Source organism: Callorhinchus milii, unplaced genomic scaffold (assembly GCF_018977255.1).
Source record: "Callorhinchus milii isolate IMCB2004 unplaced genomic scaffold, IMCB_Cmil_1.0 Scaffold1, whole genome shotgun sequence".
Lineage (NCBI taxonomy): Eukaryota > Metazoa > Chordata > Chondrichthyes > Chimaeriformes > Callorhinchidae > Callorhinchus > Callorhinchus milii.
The window spans coordinates 38940751-38963016 of NW_024704742.1; the positions used below are offsets into that span (position 1 = coordinate 38940751).

The window sequence follows — 22266 nt, forward strand, 5'->3', positions numbered from 1 at the left end:
CACAGTATTCACTGAACATTAATTCTTACATTTATGAGGGTATGTGATATCCTGAAGTTTACACTCAGTTGCCTTTGGGGATATGAAAAAACTATATTGTTCTGTAAAGTAAAGCAAAGCGACAGCCAGCAGCTTAGAATAGAGAGAAGCAGGGATATCTTGAAAGGGACTTTTAATATATGATGTTATATTTGTGTATAACTCAAATGGTGCATTCTTTATCTGATGAGGCAACTGTTTATGAGTGGGTCCCAAGTCTGAAGTTGCTGCATTCCACAAACTTCTGAAAATATGGTATTCATGGGCACGTTATATGAAAGACAATTAAAGTCTTGTATTTATGCTTTTCACAGTGTTTGTAGTGTCACAGAAGAAAGAACTTTAATTTGTTTTAGGATCTATTGATATCAATCTCTCAAGGTACTTTACCATAACAGAAATGACTGTGAAATGTATTGAACCTATATGTATCAGAGAGTTCACCGATGGCACAATCGTCCCACAATATTACTTAATAGAAAGTTTTCGTGCAATATTGTTTTAATTGGGTTCAGAATATAATATTCGCAAACCGGAAATGTTGTGTTAACTGCAACTTCTTGCCAATGTGCGGAGCTGTCTGAAAGCATAATAGTTGGGGGTCTATAAATCCCAACCAAAGTTATAATGGGTCACGATCACTGATTAGCAGTGCGCATGCAGAAAGGCGGCCAGCCTCCCACACTAAGAAATGGCTGACTTCCGAGACTTTTCCCCCTTTCCCATTACTGTCACTGTGTGTGCTCAGCAGACAACAATGGAATGACATTTTGTCTTTTTGATTTCAGGCCCTCCAGGAAAACGAGGCAGAAGGGGAAGAAATGGTGAACCCGGTAAGTTTCATCTTTAGTTGCAAATGTCACATTTTGTCCCACATGGATGTTTAGTCATTAAAGTAAAAAGGCAGTCACAGGTGAATGGTTCTTATTAAAACACTGCTTAGGCCTCAGCGAGAGTACTGTGTTCAGTTCTGGGCACTACACAATGTCAGAATGTCAAGGCATTGGAGAGGGTGCAAAAGAGATTTACCAGGATGGTAACAGGAAGGAGCTACTTGAGTTATCAGGAGAGGCTGGAGAAGCTAGGATTATTCTTCTTGGAGCAGAGAAGGTTATGAGGAGAATTAATATAAGTTTTCAAAATTATGAGGGGATTCGATAGGGTGAACAAGCAGAAACTATTTCCACTATTTCCAGGCAGGTGGGTCGGTAACCCGAGGACACCGGTTTAAAATAGTTGTTAAAAGAAACAGAGGGGAGGTGAGGTGAAATTTTTTCACACAATGAGTTGTTGGGATCTGGAATGCATGGCCTGAAAAGGTGGTGGAAGCTGATTCGATAACAACTTTTAAGGGAGATGTAGATAATTATTTTGGGAGGACAAGTTTGCATAGCTATGGGGAGAGAACAGGGGAGTGGGATTGATTTGGATAGCTCTTTTAAAAGACACAATGGGCCGAATGGCTTCCTTCTGTGCTGTATAATTCTATGATTCTATGATTGTTTTTGTACTGATGTAACAGCAGCATTGCAACATGTCTTAGTTCACTGGATTTCTATTAATAGTAGTATTGCTCCAATAATTGGGTTAAACATCTGTAATCCTTGGCATTAAACTTTGGCTTTTGGCTTTTCTGCTCAGTATTCTGCACACTTCAAGCAGAGGAAGGAAATGGAGGGAAGGAGAAAGGAGTAGAGAGCATTAATAAAGTCCACCTGTAAATTTCTCATCATTTGTAATGTTTAAAAACAAACAAGAATTGCATTTATTTTAAAAGTCCATAAAATAAATGGCAATCAAAAAAGGTAAACAACAAAGATTAAACACCAGAAAGAAGTTTTGCATGATAAATCTAGAGACAGATATGGGCAGGATTCTTTGGAGAGGTGATTACTGCACTATTCTCCTCAGATCTCTAAGGCAGGCTGGAGATTGTTGTCCTGAATGGCTCCATTTGTTTTTGGTCAGATGGTTATTTGATACACATGGAAACCATTGCCATGCTTAAGAGTCTGAACCAAACTGCTGAGAGTTTTATACAAGTATGAATTCTGTTTGTCTGGTACAGAGCCCATACTTTCAGTCTATCTGCCCCCACTCTCTGGAACTCTATTATGGAGTCCCTCTGACTCACTCCTACACTCACCTCTTTCAAGGTCTGTCTCAAAACATTCTTCTTTAACTGCGCTAACGGTCATTGTTTCCCCCACTTCCCTCGGCCCCCAAGCCAGGACTGTCAAGTGCCTTGGGACATCCTCCGATGTCTATATAAATGTATAATTGTATTGTACTTTCTCCCCTCAGAGGGTTGCACCCCGGAGGAGGAGTTTAGGTACAAGTTGGCAAGAGCTAAATCTTGGTTACTTCAAAGTGTAAATTGGGATACTGCTGGTGTTCAGACAACTAGAATGATTGCAGCCTACCAATTAGTTTTAGCTTGTAGGATTAGAGCTTCCAGAGCTAAGTGGGAAGAATCCCTGCCCCCAGATACTGATCTGTTTCTCCGAGTCCTGAAGACAAGCCAGGGCGACTTGTGTATCATCAACAATGCCTTGGAGTATTATGGACCTGGTAACTATTAGACAACTAAACCACCAAAAGCGGATCACTTTTGATTCAGATCTTCCATTGCCGGGTATGTGTTCTTGAAAACAGCTCAACACCAAAGGGATCTGCTTTCTTTCCCCCACGTCCCCCTTCTGTAAGAGGATACACTAGTCCATCATTAGATATCTGACAACAACAACTTACATTTATATAGTGCTGTTCACATGGGATAGTGTCCCACAATTCAGAAGTTGTGAGATATTGAGCTCACAAATCAGACAACTACAGAATTACTACACTTGACAGCAATTACCTGTGAAAGATTTTGATATTTATAGGCTCAATATCAAATGAAAAGATGATTATTATTATAGGGAAACATTAGTATATATGTTCAAAAATAAAGGATTATTTTTTACATTGTAAGGCACTGTCCACCTCGTATGATAGAGGCGATGTGCACCTGTGGTGTGATGCATACTCGAGTTATTGTACATTGTGATCTTTTTCTGCAACTAATCCATTCTGTTTTTGTTATGCATAAGGGGTCCAATTTTGGCGATATTCTGAAAACAGCTAATTGTGATTTCTGAAAGCTGCCAAACTGAGGGAAGAAACCTCGGGACGTTTGTCGAGAGATGGCGTTTTACTCTTTGATGGATTTCAGAAATTACACTGTTTTGGGAATATTGGAGATTAGACAGCAAATTGGAAGTCAGAATTAGAACTACCCGCCCTTTTACAAATATGGCAAATTAGACCCCAATGAATACATTTTGAAAGTTGAACTCAGGTCTGACCTCTTTACCAATTAGCATTTTCAGGCGGAGAAATATTTTACTCCATATATCTTTGAGAAACGTTTCTCTTTAATTTGTCAGATGAGCTTGCTTGCCAGCGTTGTAAATCACCTTAACCCCAACACTCAGGGGGAGGAGGTCAAGATTTCTGATGCGTCAACTCTTTTTATGTGTCTGTTTCTGCAAAGTTTTATGGAGGTCACTTGTCAGTCCTAAGTGGAGTGCTTCTCTTTATGAAGTCAAATAATGAGGGCTTAGGGTTAACTTTTTACATGTTAGGAGACTAAAGTGACATGTTGCAGCAAGGCAGTAAAATTTCATTTATCCGAATCCTTCTCATTTAAAAATCCTTATTTTCCCAAATACCTCTATGTTTCATTCTGTTTAAGTCTTCTCTCACTTTCGCTCCAGAAGCTCAGTGAAATTAATGAAGCTTTATATGATCTAAACTAAAGTGGAATGGAATGCTGCAGACCCATTTTAGGAAGTTTTGGAGGAACGATTTAAAAGTTTGTAAATATATGGATAAATGAAGGTCAGCAATGGTTGGCCCACACTATAAAAGCTAAGCCACTCTTTGACACATGTGTTTCTCAGTGTCAACTTCTACACATGTTCGTTGTAAACCACAAACATTATATTTCCCCCTCAAGAAGGATTGAAAGACAAACCAGCTGTTGTGCTGATGGGAAAACCATAATCAATATGTTTAATAAATGACATAAAGCTTCCATGTGGTACACAGAGGAGCAGCTTTTGTTTAGCCTCTTCTTTAAATACTAACAGGTTCAGCCAATCGCTCTCTCTGCAAAACCAAAAGCAGGACAAAATGGGTGAGCATTTCAGGGTCACCTTTCTCTGCAAGAGCATAAATAACCTGCACAGCTCTATACAAGAAAGACACATTATTAGCAGACATAATTACTGAACCACAAATCCTGAATCCTCAGCCTTCAGATACCAACTATGTTTTTACTCCCGCACTTTCATTAAAAGAATAATACAGGTCAGCTATTTTCTTAATGTAATTTTGGGCTCTATGCTTGTTCTCTCTGTAAAGCAAGCTGTGCTTTACAAATTCAAGGAACATATAAGGGAAACATAAGCTCCCTTGAAACAAAGCAGGCTTCAAAGAGGGATGAGCTTTTCACACAAAAAGGCAATAAAAATGCTTTTCTTCTAAGTCAACAATCTACTTCATTTCAAAAATTTCTAAATGGAGAAATACACGTGTGGCATTGCAACAGGAGGCACATTCAACAGCAACGGCATCTCACTTCATATTGATTGTGACGTGCGTTCCGATGATAAATGGATCGGGATAAGCCTGGTGTGCTGCTGAAATACAACACTGACCCCTGTGCCCTGTGGCTGCGTGTTTGAAGACAAGCATAGCTCAAGTTCAGCATCGTGGGTTCCAGGGTTTACAGACTGTGTGCTGGATGCTCGATGACGTTGGTTGGTATGGCATCTGCGGGGTTTGTACAACACCCTGTGCTAGATTGTAGATGGCTGCAGCTAACGACAAGGACTCTGAAGTGACAGGTGGTTGGGCGGGAGCCTTGACCTGCCTCAAAATCAGGGAGGATTAGATGGAGGATGAAGAGTGCATGGCTGGATGCCTGAGAATAGTACCTCATTTACCAATGGAAGTAAACCAAAGGCCATATACATAAAGGCCAGAAACCAGTAAGACTCTCAATAAAGCAGCTCTTCATTCTTTCAATGGCCTTCTGAGACTTTTAATTAGTATAAATGTTTCAGCAAAACAATTTGAGATCTCATGAAGTGAAAAGTAGCTCTTGTTGACATAAAGGAGTGGAATTTATCTATCAAGTGGCTGGAGAAATAATTCCGTTAGACTGTGTCTTCAGTTGAGGTCATCACTCATGACATCTACTCAAGACCCTACCATTAAGATATGTTCATTGTGCTAACATTGAGATGTGTGTCATAAATGGGGACTCAAAGGGTCAGGGGTGATAAGGACATTGGGTTGAAAAAGATCTTGTTAAGATTGAGTAAACATATATGGGGTTCTTTGGAGGAGACACACCTTAAATCCAAGATATGTTTTCAATGCAAGGTACCATCTAGTAACATAGGAAAACAGGGTGAGGCCATGCAGCCAATTGAGCCTGTGCCACCAGTTTATTAGATCTTGTCACATCTTTTAATCCCAATAATCCATCCTTTAGTCATCCACCTTAATATCTTTAATTCCAAAATACCTGTTTGTCTCTCTATTAAATATCCCTATTGATTCAGTCTCTACAGGTTTCTGGGACAGAGCATTCACATCTCCATCATTCTATGTGTAAAGAAATGCTTTTTGACCTCATTTTGAACCATTTTGGTTCTGATTTTAAGGCTATGCCCCCTTGTAATGGGAAGTGTCATCCACTTAACTTGCTATTTCCCTGAGAAATGATTTTCCACTCTACTGTAGAACAAATGGACTGCAATGGTCTTTTACTGTCCCTATATAAAAATGTTACAGTAACGAACTACTATAGTGAAATTTAATAGAGAGTTTTCACAGAACTAATTATTTCAATTATGGTTACCCGTTGTAAGATGGCCGTTCACACAATGTGAAACTCTGGGTGTATGAATTTGTTTATAGTGCAGAAGCTTCTGCCCCCACAACAACCATACTCTTAGCTAGTAAGCAATGTAATAATAATAATAATAATCCTCGCATTTGATATAGCGCTTTTCACGTCGGGAGGACGTCCCAAAGCGCTTCACAGAACACACTGTAAAGTGAATTGACTGTATATTTGTGGGCAAACGCAGCAGCCGATTGCGCACAGCAATGTCCCACAAACAGTCGTAGATTGAAAATGACCAATTTATTATTGTTTTTTGTTTTGGAGGGATTATTATTAGGCGTGTGGAGTAAGGAAACTTGCCCAAGGTTTCGCTCTGCCTGGAATTGAACTCAGGTCTCTCACTTGCAAAGCGAGTGCTCTAACCACTGAACTACAGGACTCCACCTAGTATCAAGGAATGTAACCTAGTATCAAGGAATATCCGTGAAGACCAGACCACTTGCTAAGTGCGCTGGTCGAAACCATTACCCCTAGAAAGTGATCTGCTAATCAATTAACAACTGGGTTCCTGCTTACTGCTAGGTAAACAGAGGCAAGTGAATTAAGGAAATTTGCCTAAGGTTTCTTCCCGCCCGGGATTGAACTCTGGTCCTCTTGCTTGTGAGGCGAGCACGCTACCACTACACTAAAGGACTCAATAGAAGCATTAGAAATAATCGATAAAGAGGAATACAAAGATTGGTAGGGACTGAAATCTCAGGTTGGAGTAAGGACATTTCAGTGAGAGTGACCAATGAAGGAATGAAAAAGGTTCCTGCATGTTTTATTGAGTGTTTGGGAGAGTTGAAAACAGAAAATCTCATTACCTGCAGTGTGTTGCTACCATCAGGCTGCCATTAGTAAGAATGGGAGAAGTCTTTTAAAGTCAGGGGTGGCGACCTTCAGCAGCAAAAGAAATCTTGACAATATCAAAAGCACATTTTTGATCCAGACACAAATATTTAAAGTCCAGTTGCATTTCAGTTCCCCAGAAGCTGAAGTAGGTCATAAAACATAATGAAAAACTTTCGACTTAGCTCTTTGAGTCAATAAGCCAGAAATATTAGTCCCTATTTGCAAAGCTTTGATAATGCTCATAAGCAGAAACAGTTAAAGTGGCTTAAAAACTAAGGTAATTGGAAAAAATGTGCAAATATCACTTCACAAAGCATGAGGGGTGTTTTTATAAGCTGAACCTGAAATGCTTGCCACATAGTAGTGATGAAAAGAAGCTTCCGGAGGGTAACGGGACTACTTCATTGCTTCATTGGCAATAAGAGGTAAGAGGATATAAGCAGACCCTTTGTCCCAGTGCCAAGGTTAAATGCCAAGGTTAAAAATAAATCTGTAATGTTGCACTTGAAGTGAAATTCAATGCTGCCTTGCATGTTAAATTAAAAGTATAAATGGAGTAATTTGTGATATTAAAGTTATGAAAAAGGGCATGATTTGCATGCAACATAGAAAAGAAAGCATTCAGACAGACTCTGTTAGTTGCAGTTGAGCAGCATCCTTACTCTTACACCCAGCCTGTGAACTGCTGTTAAAATCATCGCTTGTGTTATATGTTAAGTTTGTCCAGAGTGATTTCTGGTTTCCTACGACATACATTATTCTGATTTAAGAGAAACACTGTGTTTTCTTCTCATACCATCTTTAGCATTCCTGCTAATATAGGTTTGATAAAATCAGATGGTTGTACCCAGTTAGGCATAGCCATCTCGCTCTGAGTTGACATAAAGCTAGAGTGAATCAGCCCAGAAATGGTCATTCAGCCCAATTAGTCCTTGCCAGTGTTCATACTCCACACAAACCTCCACCCCTTCTATTTACCTCACTTCATCCCTCGATTCCCTTCTCGCTCATGTATGCATCAAGTTGTCTCTTAAATACATTGATGAGTAATTTAGTTTAGACAAGTTTAGTTTTCCCAGATTGAAAAGAAACTGACTTTGCTTTGCTGTAATATCAGAGTATCTCCCCCCAGACTTTTACTGCAATTTCAAGCTTAGTACTTGCCCTGAAGCTCTAAATGTTCTTTGCAGCTTTTGAAATATGTGTCGTTTCCAGCCCCCCCACCCCCGATCGCCTCAAATAGCAGCTGCAAAAATGATCTTGTGTAAAATGTGAAGCCTGGATATAGTACAGACAAATGACAAAAGGAAAGAGCAGACATTTCTTCATCATATTATTCTCTGAATCAGCTGAAATAACATCATTATATTCTTTCATTCTGGGGCACAGTTCCATTCCAATTCTTAGAGTTCTCCTTTGAAAAGGCACCACCTGACATTTAACACTCTGCTGCCTGGTGATAATTCCAGTGCTTGATGCTCCGAGCTCCATGAGGTCCAATATCGATGCCAACATCTGCCTGTAGATAAATGAAAGCTCTCCCAATATCCCCCAATATAATAATAATCAGCACTGAAGCACTCAGAAATAGAGAGGATTTGTATCATGAATCATATCAAGTTGAAAAACCTCAACCTGCTTCCAAGTAATTGTTGTCAAATGTAATGACTGTATTTGGAGACAAATGTGGTCGCCATTTGCACAAGCAAGGTCCCATACACAACTATGAAGTGAATGATAAGTAAACTGGAGGATTATTAACCAGCCGTAGTACATTGGTGGCAGTGTTTAACTTGTTGGAAATATAAGTGACAGAAGACAATCTTTGTGGCAACTGGACTCCATCCATAGGAGTTCTGGAGCGGTGTAAACTGCTCGGTTTCAGCCAGTTTAGCTGACAGAGAGTTAAGGGACATAATTACATGCCACTGCTTAACTGGTTACTGTGATTTGTAGCCTTTGTAAACTCTGTCCCTAACCATGCGTACTCTTTGAGGTTGGACCTCGATCATGGGGAAAAACTTCCGAAACGTGAATTAAATCAGTGAAGTTTTGGACAAACTGTCATTTGTCAATTGAAGGTAACTAGTCCTGATAATATGGTACTCTCCAACTTTCGCCTCAAAAATATATCTACAATATAACAGTCTAGTACTGTACAAAACTATGAACAGTTTTAGAGGAATTTCACCTGAGTCTTCAGAGGTGCATCATTTGGCAAATTTTTAAGTATGGTATTCTGTGGAGTCCTGTAGCTCAGTGGTTAGAGCACTCGCTTTGCAAGCGAGAGACCTGAGTTCAATTCCAGGCACAGGGCGAAACCTTGGGCAAGTTTCCTTACTCCACACGCCTAATAATAATCCCTCCAAAACCAAAAACAATAATTAAATTGGTCATTTTCAATCTACGACTGTTTGTGGGACATTGCTGTGCGCAATTGGCTGCCGCGTTCGCCCACAAATATACAGTCAATTCACTTTACAGTGTATTCTGTGAAGCGCTTTGGGACGTCCTCCCGACGTGAAAAGCGCTATATCAAATGCAACGATTATTATTATTATTATTATTTTGTAAATTCTTCTAAGACCTACAGAAAAGCAGGTTCAAAGTTAACAACAACAACAACAAAATTACATTTCTATAGTGCCTTTCACGTCTCAAGGCACTGGACAGTGAGTGTTTTGGACCCGAGCTGGGGGTCGGGATCAGGGAGGGTGGAGGGCAGGGGGTGAAGGATGGTGATCGAAGTCACGGTCGAAGAGGAGGGTCTTGAGATGGGTCTTAAAGGAGGCAAGGGAGAGGGCAAGGCAGAGGGACTGCGGGATGGAGTTCCAGAGGGTGCGGCAGAGTTGCTGAAGGCTTACCTCCCAATGGGGGGTGGGCGAGGTTAAGGTTACGGAGCCTGGTGCGGGCTGCAGAGGTCTGGATGTTCTGCAGCCTATGGAGGGAGGAGTTGGGTTGGTCGACAAGCAGGGAGTCAAGCCTGGATGTTATGAATGCGTTTATGAGGGTTTCGGCGGCCTGTGGTGTGAGACAGTGGCTGAGCCGGCGATGTTGCGGTGGTGGGGGAAGGCAGAGCGGGTCATGGCACGTATGTGGGGTAGAAAGGATAGTTGAGGGTCAAACAAGACGCCAAGGTTCCAGACTGGCTTAGTAAGGTGGAGTGTGCAAAGTTAAGACTGAATTCAACAACTTGCCAAATTCTGGATACTCTAAGTAAAGTAATTTACTTTAAATGGAGTCCTGTAGCTCAGTGGTTAGAGCACTCGCTTTGCAAGTGAGAGACCTGAGTTCAATTCCAGGCAGAGGGCGAAACCTCGGGCAAGTTTCCTTACTCCACACAGAGCCTAATAATAATCCCTCCAAAACCCAAAACAATAATAAATTGGTCATTTTCAATCAACGACTGTTTGTGGGACATTGCTGTGCGCAATTGGCTGCCGCGTTCGCCCACAAATATACAGTCAATTCACTTTACAGTGTGCTCTGTGAAGCGCTTTGGGACGTCCTCCCGACGTGAAAAGCGCTATATCAAATTCAAGGATTATTATTATTATTATTATAATTCTAGATCCAGGTAGGATATCTCCTCAACAAATGTTAAATGCGAATTTCTACTGATGAGATTAATCTGTCAGTTGAAAAGCACATCATTTAAACTAGTCTTCCGCAGAGTTGCACTCCTCCTGTTAGAGTCACCATTCCACCTCTAGATGGGCTGAACAGACTCCAGAACAGGATGCAACCCACCTACTGAATCCTCTGTCCGTTTCCCAGGTAACACAACAGAGCAGTGGCAAATGTGATGGACTCACTATTGTGGCTGATACTCCTGCACATTGGGCAGATCTCAGGCAACAAAGCAGTACAGTATAGATGTGATGGACTCATTATCATGCAGAGGTGGACTGTCGATAACTACAGACAGTTGACAACTAAAGACAGTCGATAACTAGAGTCTGTCGATAACTAAACACTGGCTACAAACTCGGCTGGTCACATAACTGGCCCGTGTGGAGTATTTTATTTCCTGCTGATTAGAATGCTGCATCATGGCTGAACTAAACATTTGAAATATAATATAAATTCTGTGGATTGATTCTTCTTTGGATGTGCTCTTGAAATCAGAAATCATTTTGAAGTCAGTGAATTTAAAAAGCCCACAGTGGTATTTTACAGTGCTTCTGTTTACACTCTACACCTTCAAACTTTGAAATGATTTGTTTAAATGAATAACTTTGTTTAGCGTTTTGAGAGATCATCCTGATGTGAAAGCCGCTATATTAATGTAAATTGTTTTGCATTGTACAATTATTTCATTTGCTTGTATTTTATTTGTGTTCTTGTATTTGACTGCGTGCTTTTTTTTCTCTCTTTACAGGCCCTCCTGTAAGTACACTTGATATCCGGATACTCCATCAAAGTCAGTAAGATAAGAAATTTTTCTTACAAACTAAGAAAAGAGGGATTGTACAGAAACAGCTGTAGTAAGGTCTTCAACATAATGCTATTGGGAGACACAAACGTAGCGGTACTTTCTCAGAATTCAGAAAGATTAATCTCCCAGCACCTTGGGACATCCTCCTGACATGAAAGGCGCTATACAAATGTAATTTTGTTGTTGTTGTTGTTTTAATTGTGCAATTTACCAACATATTGTGTTTCTATATGAAATAGCAATTTAAAAACACAGCTGCACAGACACAATTTTATTATGGCCTTTCTTTGTGGTGAAAATGTCAATGTCTGCTCCCATTCAGCAATGTGATCAGCAGACATGGGATTAACTTCCATATGTATTCATTCAAATGACACCCAACTCTGTCTGGCTACCTCCTCCCTTGATTCCAGGACCACTGCTGTTCTGATCAAATGCCTGTTGGACATCAAGTCCTGGGTGAGCTCTCACCTTTTGCAGTTGACAGGTGCTGACAGCATCAAAATACTTGGATGTATACTCCATCTCGTGCGATCTGGGTGGATCCTTGGTGTGTTGTTCGACTGTCAACTTCCTTTAAACTTCATATTCATACCTTGACCTGCTCAGCAAACCCCACAACTGTAACATTGCCTGCCTCTGTTACTATCTCCCCACTCTGCCCGCCGAAACCTCAGGGTCCAGGCTAGAGTATGGCAACTCAAAGTACTTAACACAATCAGTTACCTTTGAATGAGTTACTTTTGGATTGTGTTGAATGTTGTGTAAGTACAGGTCAGGGTCTGCATGGCTCAGCACCACATTATATGTTCATTTACCTACTGAGCAATACAGTAAGTTCTTTTGATATGCTCCACCTTGTTACCTTACATTGTCTGGACCAGTGCCTAGGTTTATTGCTGCAATTTCATACTGGATTGTTCTGAAAAAAAGCAGCAAATTTTTTTCTTGCAAGTTGTGTGATAGCAAAACGATTCACTACGGGGCCCGTCCACTGAGATCACCTTGAGAAGATGGTTTTGCTAGGACATTGATTTAAAACATAAATGCAGGGATGTATGCTGATTCAGTCTTTACTAAAAACAATACGTAATCATTACATAAATGCATAGATAAGAAGGAGCAGAAAAAGGACTAGCAGCCTATCAAATGTATTCCCTTGGAAGAAATTCCTTGCTTCATCTCCCTCCCAATATACATCTACGTATCTCGACTGGTGCTGGTCAATCGGACACCTCCGAGGAGCATTCTTAGGTAACCCTTGTATTTGGGACTATTTTATTGATATTAATGAGCTGCTCTTGGCAACCAATTCTTAACAAATTCAAAATCTAACACCACTTTGTAATGTACATGCACTATTTCCGCTTGGGAATTTGGAAGTATAAATCCTGTTTCAAATCAGCCTGTCTATAAAACCAGCATAATTGTATGTTTTGAAACAAGAGATTACGGCTAAATAGTTGTCCACCCAAATGAGACAGTGCTACTGTTTTCAACCCTTTATTCCTGAACTTCCCATTCACTCAACAGATAGCTCCATGATTTAGTCTCACCTACGCATTTCTAAATGCTAATAGTGCTGCTATGAGTTAGCTTCGGTATAATAAAAAGGCGAAGGCCAAAAACAACAGTCATGAGTGGAAGACTTTAGAAGCCCAGATGTGAAGAGTTCAAGAGAGGATTAATTGAGATGTTGAATTGGAAAGTAAAACAAGGGAAGAAAAATGGATACATTTTGAGACCATTTTAAAGAATGTGGAAAGGAAATAAATCCCCAGGAGAAAAAGAACAAAGACCGGGTTCACAGTGAATGGATAGGAAGGTCAAGATAATGTAAGGTCAAAGAAAAAATAGTTTAAAAACTGTCAGACATCAAAAAATCATGAGGATTTGGAAACATTCAAAAATCAGTTGAAGATAACTAAAAGGATTGAAAACAGTAAAAAACAGATTATGGAGAGGTAAAAGAATTTCTTTAATAAGGTAAGATGCAGACAGAGTTTTAAAGACCAGATAAGTCTAAGAAACACAGTAAACTCCTGATAACCTGACCCTTGCTTAACTTGTCACTACTACTTAAGTCACCTGCTGTCAATATCACGCCACATTTATTTATGTAGTTATACATATGCTTACCTCACCAGTCTGGATAACTCATCACTAAGCCCCTTTTCCTAGAAGTGACGAGTTATAAGGAGTTTACTGATATAATAATAATCCTTGCATTTAATATAATGCCTTATCACATCTTCGAGATGTCTCAAAGGCGCTTCATAGAATATACTGTAAAGTGGATTGACTGTATATTTTGTGGGTGAAATCTGGCAGCCAATTGCACAGCAGTCCCATAAACAGTCGTGGATTGAATGACCAAATTTTTTTTTAAGGAATCATTACCCCCGGAAAAGCGATCCGCCAATCAACTAACAACCGAGTTATTTCTTATGAACCTGAATTGCATTATTTAGCAGGTGATTACAACCTTTCTAAGTGACCGGTGGGCTAATAACATAACCTGGTGTGCTAACAACAAAGAATACTTGTAAATATATTATTAATTCCTTATTTATTGCCTCTGTTAAGAAATTACCTACACTCACTGTTCTACGCCTTCAATTTCCTTGTACCTGGTTAAAGCAAACCAGCAAACTGATGTGCTGTGTTCCCAACATGAAAGCCTCATCCCCTCCCTTGCCTCCTTCAAGACCTGTTTGAAGACCCTCCTCTTCAACTGTACTTTCGGTCACCCTCCTTCTCTCCCTCTGCCCTCCAGCCTCCCTGATCCGAACCCCCAGCTTGGGTCTGAAACACTGATTGTCCAGCTCCTTGGGCCGTCCTCCTGACATGAAAGGCGATATACAAATGTAATTTTGTTGTTATTGTTGTATCAAACGCAAGGATTATCATTTTTTTGTGTGTGGCATCAAACAACAGACGGTGAACTTCATTTTGTTTTAAACTAGTTTGGAAACTAGTGTATTTTAGATTTGTGACACTTGGGTAGAAATACTGTATTATGAGGGATTTGGGAAACAGCTGAGATGCTAAATTAATTCATCATATTAATCTTCACAAGTGAAGACTGACAACTTTCAAATCATCTTGGGAGTCTATAATGTATTGTCCTGAGATTCTATAATGATTGTACTGGTCAGTGAAACATATGTTATGAAAGAGCCCAATAAATTAATTGACCGTAGGATATCTGCAGTAGATGAGATAGACATAGAGCTCTAACCATAGCCCTATGGCAGCTGTCAAGGCTGCTCTCTGTGGGCCAATAGATTCTGTACATTTTTAGCTCACATACTGTAACACTAAATAAAATACTAATATTACAGTAATAAAGCAGCTCAAAACATCAGGATATTTTTATTGATGTACTATTGACCCTAACACACTAAAATAAACACAAGATGCATAGATTTAACTAAAAACTATACATTTTACATCTGCTCAACCCACCATCACTTTTTTCCCCACATTTTATCGTCTTCTCTATTCGCTCACCATCCTGGTTTTTATTTTGACTTGATTTTCAAAACGTTCTTTTCAATCTTAACTTTTTTTTATCTTTAATATTTATTTTACCAGCATTATTGTCCATTTGGGATAAATCTTAATATAAGTCAGTTTCAATTAGTGGTCAGTGAACGATACTGAGCTACGTTGCACATTGGTTTCTGACTGTGTGTAATACACTGAATGACAAGCCAGTTTCATAAACTATACCAAATATTGACTAGCATAAAAGAGTAGGGATGTAGGACGGATGGTCCATCTCCACAATAAACAAAGCAGACTGAAGTTTTACTTAGGGTTAGGGTTAGGGTTAAAATAAATATTTTAATATTCCTTCGGATGAGACGTTAAAGAGAGGTCCCGTCAGCCTGTTCAGATGGACGTTAAAATATCCCATTACACTACTCGAAAAGAGAAGGAAGTTTCTCTCTCCCAGTGTCCTGGTCAACAAATCCCCAAATAAAATTGGTCACTCACACCACGGCTGTTTGTGGGACATTGCAATGTGCAAACTGGTTGCCATGTTCTGCCCACAAAGTACACAGTCAATCCACTTCACACTTTCAGTGTTCAGAGGGATTTGGGTGTCCTTGTACACCAGTCTCAAAAAGTTAGTTTGCAGGTGCAGCAAGCAACTAAGAAGGCGAACGGCATGTTAGCATTCATTGCAAAAGGTTTAGAGTACAAGAGTAGGGAAGTCTTGCTGCAACTGTATAGGGCCTTGGTGAGACTGCACCTAGAGTATTGTGTGCAGTTTTGGTGTCCTTATTTAAAAAAGGACATACTTGCCCTAGAGGGGGTGCAGCGTAGATTCACTCGGTTAGTTCCTGGGATGAGGGGACTGACCTATGAGGATAGGCTGAATAAACTAGGGCTATATTCTCTAGAGTATAGAAGAATTAGGGGAGATCTTATAGAAACATATAAGATTCTTAAAGGGCTGGATAAAGCAGCCACTGAGGGTCTGTTTCCCCGGTAGGAGAATCTATAACCAGGGGTCACAGTCTTAAAATTAAGGGTCAGCCTTTTAGAACAGAGTTGAGGAAACATTTCTTCACTCAGAGGGTAGTAAATTTCTGGAGTTCACTACCCCAGAAGACTGTAGATGCTCAGTTCTTGAACATCTTCAAGGCTGAGACTGATAGATTTTTTAAAAATAGAGGGATTAGGGTATATGGGGATAGGGCAGGTAATTAGAGTTAGGTCTGAAGATCAGCCATGATCTTATTGAATGGCGGGGCAGGCTCGAGGGTCCGAATGGCCTACTCCTGCTCCTAATTCTTATGTTCTTATGTTCTTATGTACAGTATATTCTGTGAAGTACTTTGAGATATATTAAGGTGCTATACCAAATGCAAGGATTATTATTAAAATGATTTTGTGATAAATTTACTGTAAAGTTGTTTGTTCCAGTACCTTGGGACGTCCTCCCGACGTGAAAGGCGCTAAACAAATGTAATCTTGTTGTTGTTGTTTGTCTGTGTAGTGTTTGTGATCTGAGGTCACTTTCCATCAAAGGACTGAAATTCTGATCGGCAACACTGACCATGTCAACCTCTAGTGGGATTTCCCCAAAATAGTTGGGTAACATAAAGCACTACACTGAAAGCCGACTGGAATTTCAGATCGCTGGGATTAGCAATCTTGTTGTTGTCCCATTATTCTGGGCAGATCTGTGCAACTTAAGATCATCATTTGCATCAAAAAGTTGGAAATCCTGAGTGACTGAAGTTGCAAGTACAGTCAAACCTGTCTTCAACAGCTACTCAGCAGACTGGGCCAAAGTGGCTTTTATATAAGAGTGGCCTCTGAGTAAGGGTTCATTGGTTTGTGAACTGGGCTGTCCCAGGGTGGTTGTTAACAAGGGGAGGTTGCTGAATGGAGGTAGTTGGTTGAACAAGTTTGATTGTATATAATTGCTGTTCATCGATCACATGGAAATAACCTGGATATTTCACTATTTCAAATAAATGTAAATGCAACCTTTTCAAACAAAGAACATATATTTCCTGCTGAAGATGTATAAAAACTGTCATAACAGTAATTATTTTTGTATTACGTCTTGGTTAAGTTCCCATTTAATTTCAGACTTAGGACTCGCATTGAACAATAATTCACATTTTTACAGTTGGAAGCAATGCAACATCACTTTCAGTGATAGAATGATTGAGAGTGGGGAGCCTTATTTATGCTTCCTGCTCCCAATCACTTTTGCTGACAGCTGAGGAGAACTGAGTTGTGCTAGTTCTCTTAGAATAGTCCTGCTAATTGCAGTTGCACGCTGGTTAATGTTTGGGTGCCAGCAGTGCAACTGACTGTTCAATAACATAAAAAATAGTCCTTTAAAAGTTCTTGGGCGGTCCAAGCCCAAGAGCTTTCAAAAGGAATCAGACTTTAATAGAGTTGAATTGATTTGTGCTGCTTGCAGTGGAGCAAACTGATTTCTTGGTCAAACTTCAAGGTGTTTTCAGTCGTTGGGCTCCAGCTTGAAATGCTTTGTGATTTATTTTTTGCGTCAATTCAGTACGATTTGTGGATCAAATCAAATTGAAAGGCATAGCTTTAATAGGGCAAACACATCTATTTTGTGAACTCACACTGCACGGTCATAGAAGATTTAGTGTGGTGAAATGAAAGCCCTCAACAGTAAATTGCTCCAATTTAAGGAATAGAACTTTGGAACTGAAGAAAAGAAAAGAATCAATAGACTATTCAATACAAACCCCTGAGGCACTACATTCTGCCCCCATCCAGTTTGAATCTAGCATCACTTATATCCACTCTCCACTTTCATTCCTCTCACCAATTACTAATCTACATTCATGTCTTATCCTTGGTACCCAGTGACCTCAGTTTGTAACGGTATTAGATATATACTAATATCCTATACCTCATCTAGTATTAGATTCCAGCCTGGCTTATTTGGTAACACTCTTGCCTCTGAGTCAGAAGATTATGATTTCCAGCCCAACATCGGGTCTTTGAACTCACAGTCTAGGATGACACTTGAATTAGTAGGAATGTACTGCATTGTTGGAGGAGCTTTTCTTTCGATGAGAGATGACTTGGATGTGTTCCTGTCTGCCGGTTCAGGTGGATGTTAAAGATCCCATGAAGCTATGAAAAGAGAAGGGAGTTTCTCCCGGTGTCCTGGACAACAATCCCCCAAATAAAATCGGTCATTCATTTCATGTCTGTTAGTGGGACATTGCTGTGTGCAAAAAAGCTGTCGTCTTCACTTACAAAATACAATCATACAATCACGACATTTCACAGTAAATCCTGTGAAATGCTTTGAGACAACCTCCTGACATGAAAGCCACGATATCAAATGCAGAGATTATTATTATTGGAATCCTGGAATCCCTGCGAGTTGCTCTCTGCCTTCCCTCGTTCAAGGCTCATCTCAAAATGTACCTTTATAAATGGAATCTTGTTGTTGTTGTTGTTGTTGTACCTCTTTGATCGCGCTTTTGGTCACATCGCCTAACCCCTCAGCTCCCAGCCCCAGCCCATCCAGCATTGTTAATAAAAGTAAAAAGTTAAAGGGGAGGGGCTGAGGTTCTTTAGCTTGAGCACGGCTTCTTTCCCCTGTTATTCAAAATGGTGCACTTTCATCAGCTTCGCTCAGAAATTCAGTGTGTACATAGAAGTACACAGATATAGGTGTCAGCTTAGTGATAGCACTCTTGCCTTCACTTCAGGCTGTACTCTTGTCTTTGAGTGAGAAGGTTGCGGGTTCAAGCTTTACATTAGGACTTTGAACTCACAGTCTAGGCTAACATTCCAATGCAGTGCTGGGAGAGCATGATATTATTGGAGGTGCCATCCTTCGTAAAAGACATAAAACTGAAGTTCAGGTGAACATTAAAAATCCAGTGGCACTACTCGGAAAAAGTAGCAAGTTGCTCTTGGCCAACAATCTTCCAGATAAAATTGATCATTCACTTCATGATTCTGGGACATTGCAGTGTGCAACTTGCCTGGCATGTTAGCCTGCAAAATGTACAGTCACTGCACTTTCATGGAAATCCTTTGAAGTTCTCCTGATGTGAAAGGCAATAAAGACAAATGCAAGGATTATTATTAAGCACTTTGGGACGTCCTCCCGACGTGAAAAGCGCTATATCAAATGCAAGGATTATTATTATTATTACTACTATTATTATTATTCAACCAGTGGCCCTCGTCACCATCAACTATGACCCATTCTAAAATTGCAACTTTTTTTGAAGAATTACAGGTCTTAAATATCCAGGATTTCCAGCTATTCATTAGAGAGCAGAAATGCTACTTTATGAGATAGATAATTTTTCTTCATCTCTGAGTTCAGGTCAGGTCTCAGTTGTTTTCGTGGAATAAGGGGGAAAATCAAACCAGGATTTATTTTTCTGTCCAAGAAAAATAGCCCAAAATGATTTGTTAAAAGCAATTCTGTGAATTCATCATCCAGTGCACCAAAGGGTTCTACTGTGCCCTCAGTTTAAGTCAATGGGGGAAGAATGCAGCCTTAGATGTATTGCACTATAGTCTATAATCTAGAAAATAAATATGTAGTACTTGTTTCATTCCAGTGAGTCTGTGTACAGACAGACTTTAAGTACATACCGATGGAAATTGTTAGACCATTTACGTGACTTATTACAGGACGTTGGAATATCTGTTGCTAAAGCTGAATTTTTCATCACTAGCTGATGTGTGTGCATCTTGGGAACATTCACTTGATACTGAACACATATGTTTATGGTTAATCCTTCAAACAACCAATCTGGAGCTATCTTTTCCCCTCAATTTTTTTTCCTTCATCATCCACTACTGTGGGTATTGACCTATGTCAGGGTTTCCCGGCACCTCTGCAGTACCTCCATCACAGCCAAGCAGGGAGAAGAAAGACCAGTATTCCTATTCTTTTAAATACCTTAAGGTTGCCAACATGCCCAGGGATTGACTATCTTCCTGGACTGGCCTTTTCTTGCCAATTTTCTCCCTACTTGCTTATTTTCTCCCGAAAGCATTTGACTGCTTCATTCTTCCACTGTACTATGTTTTCATGGGTGCCGGTTGCTCTCTGGTACTTTCCAGAGCGGCAATGCTTCATGTCCCCATCAATCTTTTGACATGATTTACTGTAAAGTGCAGGGATGATATATTTCTGTAGGCGATTGCTGCAGCCAATTTGAACACTGCAATATTCCACAAACAACTACAAAGCAATTTTATTTGGGGGATTGTTGGCCAAGACACAGAGAGAAACTCCTTTCTCTTTTTGAATATTTCCAAGAAATCTTAACATCCACTTGAATAGGCAGATGGGACTTTGGTTTAAGGTTTCATCCAAATAACGGTACTTTCAACAATGCTGGACACTCCCAGCACTGTATTGAAATGCCAGCCTAAACTATATGAGTTCCAAATCCCAATGTAGGGCTTGAACGAGGCTTAAGTGAGGCTCAGTGAACAACTCAATGTGGTTTATCACGCTTTTGATGACTTTCTGGAATTCTTTCTCAAAGTCCCAAAACACTGATTGTCCAGCGCCTTGGGATGACCTCCCGACATGAAAGGCACAATACAAATGTCATTTTGTTATTGTTTTTGCATCCTTCCTCTCAAGTTTCAAAACTCTTGTTAAAATCTCTCTCTTTGACCATACATTCAGTCACTTACCGATTGTGTGTTAGCCTGGCACAATTGGTAGCACTTTCATATCTGAATCAGAAGGTCATGGGTTCAAGTCTCGTATTGGGACTTGGAATTCAGGTAGTCTAAGCTGACACTCAAATACTGCACTGGGGGTGGTGTTGCACAGTTGGAATTGCCATCTTTCGAATTAGATGTTAAACCGAGGCTCCATCTCTCTGCCGCATTTTCCCACAAAACGTACATAGTCACTCCAATTTACAGTATATCCTGCAAAGCGCTTTGAAACATACTCGACATGAAGTGTAAGGATTATTATTTTTGTCATTATTATTATCATTATTATCCCCAGAAGATCTATCACTGTGGCCCATTAAAACAGCATTTTTACCAAGCAATAATAATAATAATTCTTGCATTTGGTAGAGCGGCTTATCACGTCGTTGAGCTGTCTAAAAGTGTTTCACAGAATATACTGTAAAGTGTAGTGGCTGTATATTTTATGGGCGAAACGCGGCAGCTATTTGAGCAAGACAGTATCCCACAAACAGTCGTGGATTGAGTGACCAAATTATTTATTTATTTAATTATAATAGTGCACAATAGTGCAGTGCAAACACAATAAGGTAATAAATTTGACATGATGTGGTAATTATCACTGATAATAATTATCCCATTGCAGAATATTTTGCTTGAATGGTATCTGGACATGGGTATGATAACCCCGGGCGAACATTAAAATGGTTTGGTGTAAGTCCACTTGCAGATGCCATTGGACTTGGTGGCCATGCAGTGCTGTGGGGTGTGTTTGAATACTGGTTTACAGGATACCTGCTCTGCTTGTTGTTGAGTTAAGACATAACCTGGGAGCTGAGACTCAAATGTGCTCCTCAGTGGTTGCCAAACCCAATAATGATCTGCAAGTGGCTTCAGTCTCACTGACCCAAAAGAATTCTTCAAAATATAGAATGTGGTTAAACGTAAAGAAAGAGTTAAACTCCTTCCTTAAATAAAGTGTCAAAAATGATAAGCAATGATCAGAAACTGTTATAATTAAATAATATTAAATATCAAAGTCCAACCTTAAATGAGAACTCTGTACAAATGACAAGGTATGGATTTTCGGATTTTCATTATCTTTCATTTGCATTTCACTAAAAATAAGAAACTGATCAAAGTATGTTTATTAGCTTTAAAAGTTCTATTATCTCCCATCCAGGCCTCACCCGGATCTATGCTGAACTCTTGAACAAACTCCTGTAAAAGTAGACTTCCTGCATTTGACTTTCTGTAATTATTTCATCCTGTTTGTTTTTCTTTGAAAGAATGTTTATATTTTAAGGCAGTAATTTTATTTGTGGATAATTTTTAATTAAGGTAGAGTGTTCCAGCATTGCTGGTTGGTTGCTTCAAATCACTGAATGGGTGAGTTGGCCTGTACTTGGCGAGCGCTTGCAGATTGGGCTGATAGCTACTGTTAGTTGGGGATAGAGTTCACATGGTCGCAAGATTGATCTTGATGAAGAAGGCCCTTCATTTATGATAATAATCTTTGCATTTGATATAGTGCCTTATCATGTCTTTGAGATGTCTCAAAGCACTTCACAGAAATATACTGTAAAGTGAATTGACTGTATATGTATAAAGAAAGACTACCTGGTATTTGTCATGAAATTGCGCTTTGCAATTCTAAACCTATGTCCTCTTGTTCTACTGTCTTGATGCATCCTAGGTATTGATCAGGTTTACAATTTCAAGCCATCATTTAAAATTTTATACACCACAACGAGCTCCCTTCTGAGTCATATTTTCTCAAGACTGGTTTTGG

General features: G+C 39.8%; 1 protein-coding gene across 1 annotated transcript in view; it reads left to right on the forward strand.

Moving 5' to 3' along the window:
• The window catches only part of LOC103175881 (collagen alpha-1(XXV) chain), a 355351-nt gene that overhangs the window by 207587 nt on the left and 125498 nt on the right, over nucleotides 1–22266 (forward strand). Inside the window, exons 3-4 of the mRNA XM_042341303.1 lie at nucleotides 828–872; nucleotides 11217–11224. Of these exons, the coding sequence (XP_042197237.1) occupies nucleotides 828–872; nucleotides 11217–11224 (53 nt within the window). The remainder of the gene's footprint in view (nucleotides 1–827; nucleotides 873–11216; nucleotides 11225–22266) is intronic.